At 39.6% G+C, this 12335-nt stretch overlaps 1 protein-coding gene across 1 annotated transcript in view; it reads right to left on the reverse strand.

Moving 5' to 3' along the window:
* esyt3 (extended synaptotagmin 3) overlaps nucleotides 1–12335 on the reverse strand; it is a 45818-nt gene that overhangs the window by 3073 nt on the left and 30410 nt on the right. Inside the window, exons 11-19 of the mRNA XM_062974407.1 lie at nucleotides 11977–12025; nucleotides 10662–10751; nucleotides 8663–8725; nucleotides 7182–7250; nucleotides 6684–6749; nucleotides 5938–6024; nucleotides 5020–5169; nucleotides 1947–2404; nucleotides 531–629 (exon numbers count right to left, since the gene is read on the reverse strand). Of these exons, the coding sequence (XP_062830477.1) occupies nucleotides 531–629; nucleotides 1947–2404; nucleotides 5020–5169; nucleotides 5938–6024; nucleotides 6684–6749; nucleotides 7182–7250; nucleotides 8663–8725; nucleotides 10662–10751; nucleotides 11977–12025 (1131 nt within the window). The remainder of the gene's footprint in view (nucleotides 1–530; nucleotides 630–1946; nucleotides 2405–5019; nucleotides 5170–5937; nucleotides 6025–6683; nucleotides 6750–7181; nucleotides 7251–8662; nucleotides 8726–10661; nucleotides 10752–11976; nucleotides 12026–12335) is intronic.

Raw genomic sequence — 12335 nt, forward strand, 5'->3', positions numbered from 1 at the left:
CTTAAAGTGGATGGTGCAAGTTTACTTTTGGAATATTTGCAGAATGGTAACTGTAACAAACAGTTGCTGAGGACCACTGGTTCTGCCATTACAATAATTACAAGAACCATTTGCCTCAATGGTGTGGATGGTGCAATGGCAAAGAGGGGAGTGGAGAAGATCCATGGCCAATGTTGCATGTCACATATGGGCCACTCTATGTTGCAAAGCAGAAGTTTGAAAATGTTGAACTTCAGACAGAAGTGTCAGTATATCTATAAAAGGCATTTTGAAACCATTACTCAGGCTTCCCTCGTGTCTCTGCATGAGAAGTTGGAGCTTACAGATGAGAGAAGCCTCCCACAGGGTTGTAAAACATTTGGGAGTCTCCAGGGCAGCGTCCTTGCAGATGGCCAATTCTCCCACACCTGAAGTGACTTGCAGTTTCTCAAGTCACTCCCGACACGGAAAAAAAACGATAGTCCACAACAAATATTTAAGTTCTACACAACATACAATTCTTGCAAAAAAATCGGATTCTTAAGTGTTACCTGCATGCATTGATGAATACGACAAGAGACTGTCTGAGGGAGGCGTAGCGTATAGTGAGGTGAATCTGTCCCAAGGGCTGCCCGGCAGGAAGCATTCCACTGCAAGACAATGGATTTGTTTACAAGTTCTACAGATGAACAGACATTGAGCAACTAAGAAACAAGCTCCAGCTACATGAAGAAAGAACAAACTAACTTCAAACCATGTCTAAATTCTCTACACCAAAGATGATGTCTTGGATCAATCCTCTGCAATCTGATAACCTTGCAATAGTATAAATAAAAAACAAGGACTACTTCTTCAGAAAGACCTTGCACCTCAAGCAATTAATATGACAAGCAATTAAAATATCAACAAAGATTTCTTTGAGCATTATGTGGAGCACTGCTATAGAAATAACATTATTTCCAGAAATGTTTGTAGCTGGAGGGATGGAGAGAATAAACCATGGTATTTGTGGCTGGTTTTAAACCATTGGGCCAGTTTTTTGGGGGGTGGGGGGGGGGGGGTGGGGGGTGGGAACTGTCCACAAATCAGCACACATTTTAAAAAAATGTATCTGGGAGCCACCCTCTGAGTCTCAAAGGCCATATAGGGCCCATAGGCCATAAGTTGTCTGCCCCGTGTTAGGACTTGTGTGTTATTTGCTACCTTTTCTGAAATCTACACATCTGTCATTCCAAAAAACAAAAACAAAAATTACTACAATGTAATATAATCTCTACTGTATTATCTATTCCAAACATTGATCTTTTGCAATACAAACCCTATCACCCATACACATGTTGACATGATATATTATTATAGAATCCTGCACAGGAAATATATACATTTTTGAAATGATGCTGGTCATAAAACTACATCCTATCAGCAGTCAAAGCAATGCTATTTTAAGAGAGTAGCAACTATTAGTGGGATAACTATATTTGCCTTGTGCTGCCACCTATCATTGAGAAATGAGGTACCCTGTTTCCCCTAAAATAAGACATCCCCTGAAAATAAGACCTAGTAGAGGTTTTGCTAAATTGCTAAATATAAGGCCTCCCCCAAAAGTAAGACCTAGCAAAGTTTTTGTTTGGAAGCATGCCCACCAAACAACACCAGAGCATGCAGAATTGATAAATATACGTACCATAAATTGTTGTACATGGAAATAATGGTAGTAACAAGAAATTCTTGATACGATTTGCAGTTTGTCTGGTTATGCTGGTTGGTGATAACTATTGTACAGTATATAATAAATATTCATTTTTTGTTTAACAATACATGTGAATTCTTCATGGAAAAATAAGACATCCCCTGAAAATAAGACCTACCACATCTTTGGGAGCAAAAATTAATATAAGATACTGTCTTATTTTCAGGGAAACACGGTATGCTGAAATTGTTCAGTTTAGAGAAAAAAGACAACTTACTTGTTAAGGTCCAGATTGCTGCAAGTGACATCAATGGTTGAAGAGCCTACAGAGTCCAGAGATGCAACGCTAGGGGCCATTTGAAGTCTCTGCAAAGCTGGCAATATAGGGGCGTTCTTTGGTAGTGTCAAGAATTTGGAGTCCAAGCCTCGAGGATCTGCTTGGTGGTTAAGTCCAGAAGCTGCTTCTATTACAATAGGCCCAGACAGTTTCTCATTCACATTAAGGTTAGCACTGTTCACCTGCCTGTCACCTGTGGGTCCAGGCAGGCCCCCATCTTTGCTCTCTTCAGGTGCCTTGGACACTTCTACTTTTGGCACTGTGGGTTGGAGAGGGGGTGGTGGAGGGGGTGGCGGCAACAGTGCAATGTCTTGCTTTCCATCTTGCTCTGTGGCAGGGATAAGCACTTTATTTAAGCCATTTGTCCCTTCTGGATCTGGTTTCTCCACATCCAAAGCCTAAGATGGAAAGGAGGGGAGAGAGAGAAATATAGTCATATCTAGAAGACAGAAGAAATCCAGTAGCACATTTAAGACTAACTTGGGGGAGGGTCAGCTTTCATGTACTGCACTACAGTCCACTTCAACAGGAGATGGAGCGAAGGCTCAGAGATTTTACTCTGTTCATTTTATGAACCGAAATGAATCTGTAAAATCTTACTTTAGACATATATTTTTCTGGTTAGTCTCAAAACTGCTACCAGATTCTTTTTTTATGCTAAAACAGAGTAGAATATCTATCTCTTTGAATATATCCAAGAAACATTGGCTGTGACATTCCTAGTCCAGTGGTTCCCACCTTTTGGGTCCCCAGGTGTTTTGGCCTACAACTCCCAGAAATCCCAGCCATTTTACCAGCTGTGAGGATCTCTGGGAGTTGAAGGCCAAAGCATCTGGGGACCCACAAGTTGAGAACCACTGTTCTAGTCTATCTTCTGTGATACCCCTAATTACCTTCTGATTTCCAGCAAAGGGATAACTTTTTCTCCCAATACATATGCTGTAGCTTTTGCTTATTAATGTATATAACAATGAGGATGTTATATGCTACAAAATATTACAGATATATGGCCAAGTAAAAGGAATATGATAGTGGTTGTCCCTCACTTCCAGATAGACTGGCTTATCACCACAACAGAGTATATAGGTGAACAGAAATGCAATTTGTTGTCAAAGGCTTTCATGGTCGGAATCACAGGGTGGTTGTGTATTTTCCAGGCTGTATGGCCATGTTCCAGAAGTATTATCTCCTGACTTTTCGCCCACATCTATGGGAGGCATCCTCAGAGGTAGTGAGTTGCCTCACTACCTCTGAGGATGGCTGCCATAGATGTGGGCGAAAAGTCAGGAGATAATACTTCTGGAACATGGCCATACAGCCCGGAAAATACACAACAACCCAGAGATACAATTTATACCAAAATGAATAAGTTCCGCTGATTTTAAAACCAATTCCCAAATTACTGTATTCATCAGTGATCTCCCGTCTTAGCTTCTTGCTTAGCTTCCAAGATCAATCAGGAATTAGCATTAAAGCCAATACATGGCAATCATTTGTTCTAAGGATGCAAGATTTACTCCTTGTTTTGACTTCCCACGAGTCTTCGTCCATGAGCTTCTTTGCTTATCTCTATACCTGGCCTCTTTGGCTAATTTCCAGGTTATTCCTTGTTTAATCAAACATTTTTCCCACACTGTCTTTTCAGACATGTAATTAGCCTTACAGGTCAGAACAGTCTTTTAGTTGTGTTGTCCAAGACTTTCATGACCGGAATCACTGGGTTGCTGTGAGTTTTCCAGGCTGTATGGCCATATTCCAGAAACATTCTCTCCTGATGTTTTGCCTCTTAATCCACCGCTGATCACTGGCCACACAATATTCTAAATCAGTGTGGTCCAACCTTTAGTTACCCGAGGGCCAATCAAACTTTAGTATAGGAATATGAGGACCAGAGACATTCCAGAAAGAAAACGAATTACATAATTAAAATATTAATATTTAATTACATAATTAAAATATTTTTTTCCAGTAAGAAGGACAACAAAATGTGGCCCGCGGCCCGCAGGTTGGACCACACTGTTCTAAAATAACAGATTTGGGTCTGTCCTTTTTATGGATATAATTAGCATGCAGTAACTTTGTGCTATTTTGCTCAAGATCGTTTCCTATGTCAGGAACACAAGAATATCCATACTTTCATTTCATGTTCTGCCACAGCACTAGTTGATTTACCAGTAACAAGGAGAATAAAGCCTGATGGAGAGGAAATACTAACATGAGGGGACACTAAAATCTGAGAGTAATTAAACTTAACACAAGGTTGACTCAGCAAAGTTACTAGCATCTTTTTGCTTATGGGTACCAATATAAATAAATAAGCCATTATAGCTGTCAAGGAGTTATAGAATTTTGAAAACACACTTATGTATGGGTGCTTTTGTGGAGAAAAAGGTAGGATATCATTACAAATAGAAATAGGTGATCAGGGCAAGGTTCCTCTCAATTTATAATCTGGTAAAAGGTAATATTTTAAATTGAAGCTCTCTCTGTGTGTATGTGTGAGTGTGTATGCATTAAAATATAGGTGCATACATTAAAAAAGACCTAGAAAACTTACACTGTCCTACATTTGGTTTTAAAGATGGATGTCAGGTCACCCAAAAAAGAGAAAAACTTGTCAAATGGGATATGTCCTAAGGATGAGTTACTGTCATTGGTGTTTCATCCTAGGTATGAAAACATCTAGCTCACTTGCATAATGTAATAAAGATCAAGAGACAACAGGTCATGTTTCAGATGCATTGAAACTCCGTTTGGCACCAAGAACAGAAAGCTATGCAAGTTTGGTTTCAATTCAGCTGTCCAAGACAGACTCATCATGCCCAGAAGAAAAGCTAACACAAAGAAATCAACTGTGTAACAATTCTTTGCAATTAACAGCTTTATTCCTGGGATATAAAGAAATGGAAACTGAACAGATTAGTTGGTTTCAGGGATGCACTGAAAGTGTTTACGTAAGAACAGAGTTACAACAGAGCAGGATAAAAAGCAGGCAGACGAACCATAGACTTACCCTCAGTACCACTTTCAGTTTAATAGAGCTGTCCACACCAGAATGATCCAGCTGAAAGTTTTCTGCCATTGTCATCTCAGGTTTCTTTAGTAAGTGGCTAAGTGAAAGCACCAGGGTGCCTAGGGCATTCTCACGGTCCTTATCCTTGATCTAAAGAGGAGGAAAAACAATACATAAGTAAGACGTAAATCAGTTTTAGGTTTTTTAAATTTCCAGATCATGCCCAACTGTCATAGATTAGAGATAGTTTTCTTATGCAACAATGAGCACTTCAACAAGCATTTCAACAATATGAGCTGATCATGCCAAACAACAAAAAACCCCTCAACTCTTCCAAGTAACATGTTCATTCACTGGCAAAAATAATCTGTGAGAACTATATACTAAATAGTATAAGATGGGCAATATCCTAAGTTATAGTTCGGCCACATATTGGCACATAACATGAATACCCTTCACCCAAAAACTCATGGAGCTGCGGTGGCGCAATGGGTTAAATCCTTGTGAACTGCTGACCTGAAGGCTGGGTTGCTGATCTAAAGGTTGGTGGTTCGAATTTGCAAGATGGAATGAGCTTCCGTCTGTCAGCTCTAGTTTGCGGGGATATGAGAGAAGCCTCCCAGTAACACATCTTGGGCAACGTCTCTGTAGACTGCCATTCTCTCACACCAGAAGCAACTTGCAGTATGTTCTCAACTTACTTCTAATACGATTAAAAAAGCCCAAAACCTATAGTTTCCCTGTCTCACTACTCCTTCCCCCTTCTCTCCTTGTCCTACTTCCCTCTTCTTCTCCTAAAGACAGACACTTCTGTACCTGCTTTGTAAAGCAGTAGCACTTTACATAAGACCTGGTGTGCACAAACATACAACAACAAACCCGTGCCAAACTCCCAAGAAACCAAGAGACCAAGCTAACCTCCAGATGGAGAGACTGTGATGCAGCACTGTGGACAAAGAACGTGAACGCCTGACCCCAGGTGGGATCTTTGGTGAAGTTGCAGGTCTATTTGAAGAAGGAGTGGGGTAGAGGAGAGAGAGAGAAAGAAACAGTTCACACATCAGTTCACACATCATTCACTTATTATAGAATAATTCCCACTGAGACCAATGCATTGTGTTGAGTAGATCACACAAAACTTGGCTCTATTGTAGACTATAGCCCAGTGGTTCCCAACCTTTGGGCCTCCAGGTGTTTTGGACTTCAACTTCCAGAAATCCCAGCCATCTTACCAGCTGTTAGGAAGTGTGGAAACTGAAGTCAAAAACACCTGGAGGCCCAAAAGTTGGGAACCACTGCTATAGCATAATAGGTTTTAGAGCAGGAATGATCAATGTTTGGTTTTCCAGATGTTGGACATCAGTTCCAGGCTAGCCAGGATGGACTAGCATTTGCAGATTAACATCTGGAAGGCCACATGATTTCCACCTGACCTAACGGTAAGGCTAACAATTTTCTAGTGGAAACCACCCTATTACCTCATCCCACCCACCTAATATATAGGCTATGCAAGTTAAAGGCACAATGATATAGATGCTATAACTAGAGAAGAATTGGTTTTCATTTATCTAGCCATACCCATAGCGATGTAGACAAGGCATTCTTCAAGACTTTGCTACTGCAAAAAGGCAGAGATCTATAAAAGAAAAGTCAATGCTCCTTACCTTACTTCTGTGAGTCTTGTTGCCCACTGTAAGTAGAACAAACGAAGAGGGCTCCCTCTCCACCTTCTTTATAATTTACAATGTTGACATAAAAGACAGGATTAGTATTAATACTAAGACTTTCTAGAAGGAAAGATAAAGTCTCAAATAGAAATGCTAGCATTAACCCAACTTTTATTGTGGATTTTAAGAGGCTGATTCTCTCACACCAGAAGCGACTTGCAGTATGTTCTCAATTTGCTTCTGACACAATAAAAAAAATGACAAAGACTTATATGTATTGCCTACTTTGGCCTTGAAATAGTTCTGATTGTAGCCTCATATATATCATTTCTTGCACTTTGCTAGGCCTTCTATTCTTCTATGTAGGGCATAGTTTACCTTCAATGACAGAAATATGAAAAACCTCCTGCTATTTTTTATCAGTTATGAGAGCTATTAAATAATTTCTTCAGCCTCCTTATTCATGTTAGATGGCTTCCAAAAATAAGCATTTACCTTGAGGTATCTGTCTTTTCTGTACTTCTTTCCTCCATATTCACCATTGGAATATTCATATTGATTTTTCTGTATTGAAAATAAATATTAAAAGTAAAGATGAATAAAAATAAAATTAGATGTCATAAAGTCTATGGAATCCTGTCCCTAGGGAGTGTTATTGAAAATAGCAGATTTAACCTAAAACAGATTTAACCTAAAATGTGCTTCCACTTGGATTCCCCCAGCAATCAGTATTTAGAGACATAATTGTCCTTGATGCCAAGAGTAACATACAGCCATTGATGGATCCTTGCTCTCCACTAATAATAATAATAATAATAATAATAATAATAATAATAATAATAATACTTTATTTATAGCCCGCCACCATCTCCTAGAGGGACTCAGGGCGGCTCACAAAACACTCAAGGTGTGACATACAAAATACAACAAGTGCAAAACTAAACTAAACATAGGCAATAAACAGTCAACACAACATCATAAATTCACAATACTAGGCAGGCTACTGCTGGAGGTTAGATAATAGATGGGAAAACTATCATCATCATAACATATAGTATTAGAAAATCACTTTAATTCTTTTCCAAGCATGGATATTTTTTTATTCTGAGGACAAAATGGAAAACAAACCCAGCAAGGTTTGCTTATTGGATTTTGTTTTTGTTTTGTAGAGGTTGGGGGGGGGGGGGGTAAATATTTTCAAGCGATGGATGGTTGAATCTATGTGTACAAAATCCTTGGATACAAAAGGGTGGTTATAAAGAGTAAAATGCAATCAAGCCAAATAATTTGTAGGCACTTGGAGATTTTGCTTTTACTCCCCCGCACCCCCATTCTCCCTACTCCGCACGAACAAATGAATCTTTATCAAGGGGTGCTTCTGGAATGCTCTACCTCAACCTTGTATTTGGAAATGCTGAATCCCAACAGTATTTCAGAAAGCATCATGGAAATACTATCATGAATATACTGTACTTTTATTCTGCTCTTTATCATAAGGATCTGTGGGCAGTGATTTAAAAACACTACCAGATTAAACAAAGTAAAGACATACTTTATACAGCAACAGTTAAAACTATTATACAATCAACATGAAAATTACAACAGTTTTAATATTGCGTACATATATACATTGAAATAAATTTGTTCCTAAAGACTTAAATAAAGGAAACATGTTTTGGGATGGTTCCAGAAAAAAAACCCAAAACTGGTATCAGTCGGACCTCCAAGGGGAGAACATATTAGTTAGGCATTCCAAAAACAATATAATTTGCAGAATCTGGCAACTGCAAGTAAAGCTGCAGTTTCCAACTAAGGTATATTATGTCTGCCAAATGATTTATGTTTGGCAGGAAAACTACTGTATTATTTGCTATTACCAGATGATGGAGTCTGCACATGCAATAACCACACAGAGGGCTAGTGGGCTAAGAGGCAATATAGAAATATTTCAAATACATAAATAAGCAGATACTCACAGGAAGATTGAAGGCATTGTGTAAATACACTATAAGAATTGCTGTCGCCAGACCATTCCTGTCCTAAAAAAAGAGTTAAACACAAAATTAACATACTGTTTTCTGACATATGCCCACCATATTCATATTATAAATTCATTATTTCAAATTATAGGGTCCCTTTAGCACTTCTGCTGTTCCGTTAGTTAAAATGTCTTAGCAGAGGACTGCTATGGCTACAAATTATGACATGAGTTTGACTATCTTACTTTGTGTCACATCTTACATACACATTAAGCATCTTCCTAACTTCTACGGAACTGGTTTTTGTTTACATGCCTGAGCTAGCATGGTATAGTGATTTGAGCATTAGACTACAGTTCTGAAGACCAGGATTGAGTTCCCTGCTCAGTCAATGAAACACACTTCGGCAAGTCACACTTTCTCAGTCCAGAAAACCTTATGAGAGGTTTGCCTCAGGATCCCAAATGTGAAGACGACTTGAAGGCACGCAACAAGAACAAACCCTGCTGTTGATGTGTTTTCAATGCAACCACCACAATCAACTGGTGCTATTGTGTACCAAGGGAACAGGCATGTAGCCGGGGGGCAGGCTTGAGGGGCCTCAGCCCCCCCCCCCCCCCCAATTTTCAGGGTGGTCCACGAGAAAGCCTTACATTTATTATTTAAACTGTTGTTTATTCATATCATGATCTGATCACCATGCTCAATATATCCCATATGCATGGGGATATTGGGATAACCATACAAAAGGTTTGCTAGGTTAGACCCTCTCCCGCTCAGAATCAGCCCCCTCCCCCCGAACTAAAATCCCAGCCCCTCCCGAAACAAAATCCTGGCTACGGGCTTGCAAGGGAAGGTGACAAACAGATAAAACTGAATGTTGGCATTACTTTATTGTACATACTCCTGTGAAGTGCAGAGAACCTATGCACTCAGTATGGCTTATCTCTCCATGACCCAGATTATTATTAAGTCCTAAATAGCCGTGGGGGGATGTGCAGTCCACTGTTGTCAAAAATGTGGCCCTCAGGTGTTTTGGACTTGAGCTCCCAGAATTCCTGGCCATTGGACAAGCTACCTAGGGCTCCAGGGAGGTGGAGGCCCAAACACCTGGAGGGCCACAAGTATGATATCTCTGGTGTAGTCTGTACTAAGTGGAATGATCCGGTGCACCAAGCATATACCCTCCAACTATTCCAATGTTATAGGCACAGTCCTCACTTTTTCAGTTGCTTTCAAAATATCCAATTTTTCTCTCCCCCTCCCACTTTATCCCTTTGTCCTCAGCTTATCTCTATGGGTGCAAACTGAGTTTAAAGAGGAAAAGTAATTTGCACTCAATAAACTCAGCAGAAGGGAGAAGAAGAGTGGACAAAGCCTTGCCCTTCCCAGTAGGCTCAAGCAAAAGCTAATGGATAAAGCCTCTGGTACCTGGCGTGCTCCTCCGCACTCATAACTTTGGCCATCTTGACCACCCTTTGATATTACTTGGCCACAGGTGTCTCAGTTATCATCTGTGAAAATGCTGGAGCATGTTATCAAAAGATGCTGCTTTATTTTTATTCCACAGCTTCTTTATTGCCTGAAACTAATGGTAGGGTCATTGTCAAGCACTGGTGTAGATGGAAACCCACCACAGCCTGGCAGGGTGGCCATTCACGGGACTCCAGGGCCTTCCTCTCCTACTCTCCCCCATTCTAGCCTGTTCGGTATATGTGTCTTTTGCTCCAGCTTGAGCAGTGTTACATAGGAAGAACTATATAAGTTGCCTGGTGCTTATTTTCTGCTCAATGTCTCAATGGCTGGCAAGCATCCAGCTGGTGCCAATGAAGAGATGCTGGAGAAGATGCAACACCAAGGGGCCAAGGGAGTTGGTCAGAAGGTAGACTCATTGGGGGTGAAGCAGGTTTCTAAAGCTGTCTTGCCCTGAACCTGGAATTGCCACTGACTGAAAACATCTTATGCAAACTACAATCAAGTCTCCTCAAAAACGTACCTCTCGAAGTTTCTCTTGACTGGTGACCAAAGAAAACCATTCAAGCTTCAGATGCACATGCCCACTTGCTATCTTGCTTAAAGGGAACCACTTTGAAAGGAGAAGGAAAGAACATCAATTCCATTTTTAAAGCTATATTTTCAAATGGTAGATCAGTGGTTCCCAGCCTTTTTTTGACCAGGGTCCACTCTCCAACATTAGTACCACAAGGGTTATGAATCAGTTTTTGGTCAAATTTAGACTCTGTTTGGTTATTTGGGGTGCGAATTCAAAAAATTGCATTGGATAGACCACATCAGTTCTAATTTCTAATACAGAATATATGCCATCCAGTAGTCACCATCTGCTCGCCCACAGAAAACAATATTTAATAATCTAGAGCTGGTTTCCCCTGCATTTCTCATGGACCTTATTTTAGATTTCGCGGTCTACAGGTTGGGAAACACTGCTGTAGATAATTCATTAACAATTCTCACATATTGCCTTTGTTTATACAACTTATTAAACTGTAAGCTGAGTGCCCAAAGGAACTGAAACAGTGAGTAACTGTTTAGCATTTAATGGGGGTGAATCTATTCAGGGCACACCTTTGAAATTTAGTGTCATTAAACAGTGTTTTTCTAGATAGAATAGGGATGGTAGGGATCTTGTTGCAATGAAGACATTAAGATTTAAAATACATATGGCCTGTAACATCCAATAATAGATAGCGCCTGTTATCTGGTGATCTTCCAGATGTTGAACTGCAACTCCCATCATATCTCACCATTGGAATATTCTGCAGTCCAGCAAAATCTGAAGGACCACATAATGTCCTGTAGATTGCAAATCTTTAAATAATTTACTCTAGAACTGGAACCATATTACCAATAATTTATACACACATTTATTTTTAATCTCTTGTTGAGAAACAGTTCCCACATTTAGTTGGATTGTGCATGTACACTTGCGCACGCATATGTCCACAAGCACATTCAGTGCCCATTCATGTTGTGAATCAAGCTCTGGCCCAAGAAAGAATTATGATAAATTTGTTTTACAGTTGCCACAAACTCTTTGCAACTTTTGAAATCTTCCCATGATTTCATGCCCCATGTAAACTTTATGTACACTAGCCTGAGCCAGCAGTGAGAATTCAGGACGTTTAAAGGGGAAAAATTATCTCTGTGGACAATTTTTAATAAAATCTTTACTTGTGATTGGCAAAATGATAGCCCCTTAAAAACAATTCACAAAAATCACTTTGCCTTCAAAGAGAAACTTTAGAAAGCATACAAAAAAAAAGTTAAATTTAAGAAGCCAAAAACAAATTTACCTCATCAACAACTTTGTCTTTCATGACATTTGTCAGGTTTATGACCAAGCTGCAAAAAAACAAAAACAAAAAAATAAAGCACACAAACTCTTTAGAAACCGTTGCATTTAATTTTACGATAAATCAGAAGCCCATAAGGTTCCTGTGTTGAATTCTGCTCACCCTACACTTCTTTCCAATGAGATATGTTAATTTTTTTTGTGCCCCTCCTCAGAAAAACCCTCCCTGTATAATGAATTAAAGAGACAACCTCATAAAGATGCTTAAAACCAAGCAGAATTAGGGACAGAAATAAATGCAAGAAGAATCACATTTCTGTTGGATATTAGTGAAACCAGAAGACTTTGTGAAACCAGGAT

The sequence above is a fragment of the Anolis carolinensis genome, chromosome 1 (assembly GCF_035594765.1).
Source record: "Anolis carolinensis isolate JA03-04 chromosome 1, rAnoCar3.1.pri, whole genome shotgun sequence".
Taxonomy (NCBI): domain Eukaryota; kingdom Metazoa; phylum Chordata; class Lepidosauria; order Squamata; family Dactyloidae; genus Anolis; species Anolis carolinensis.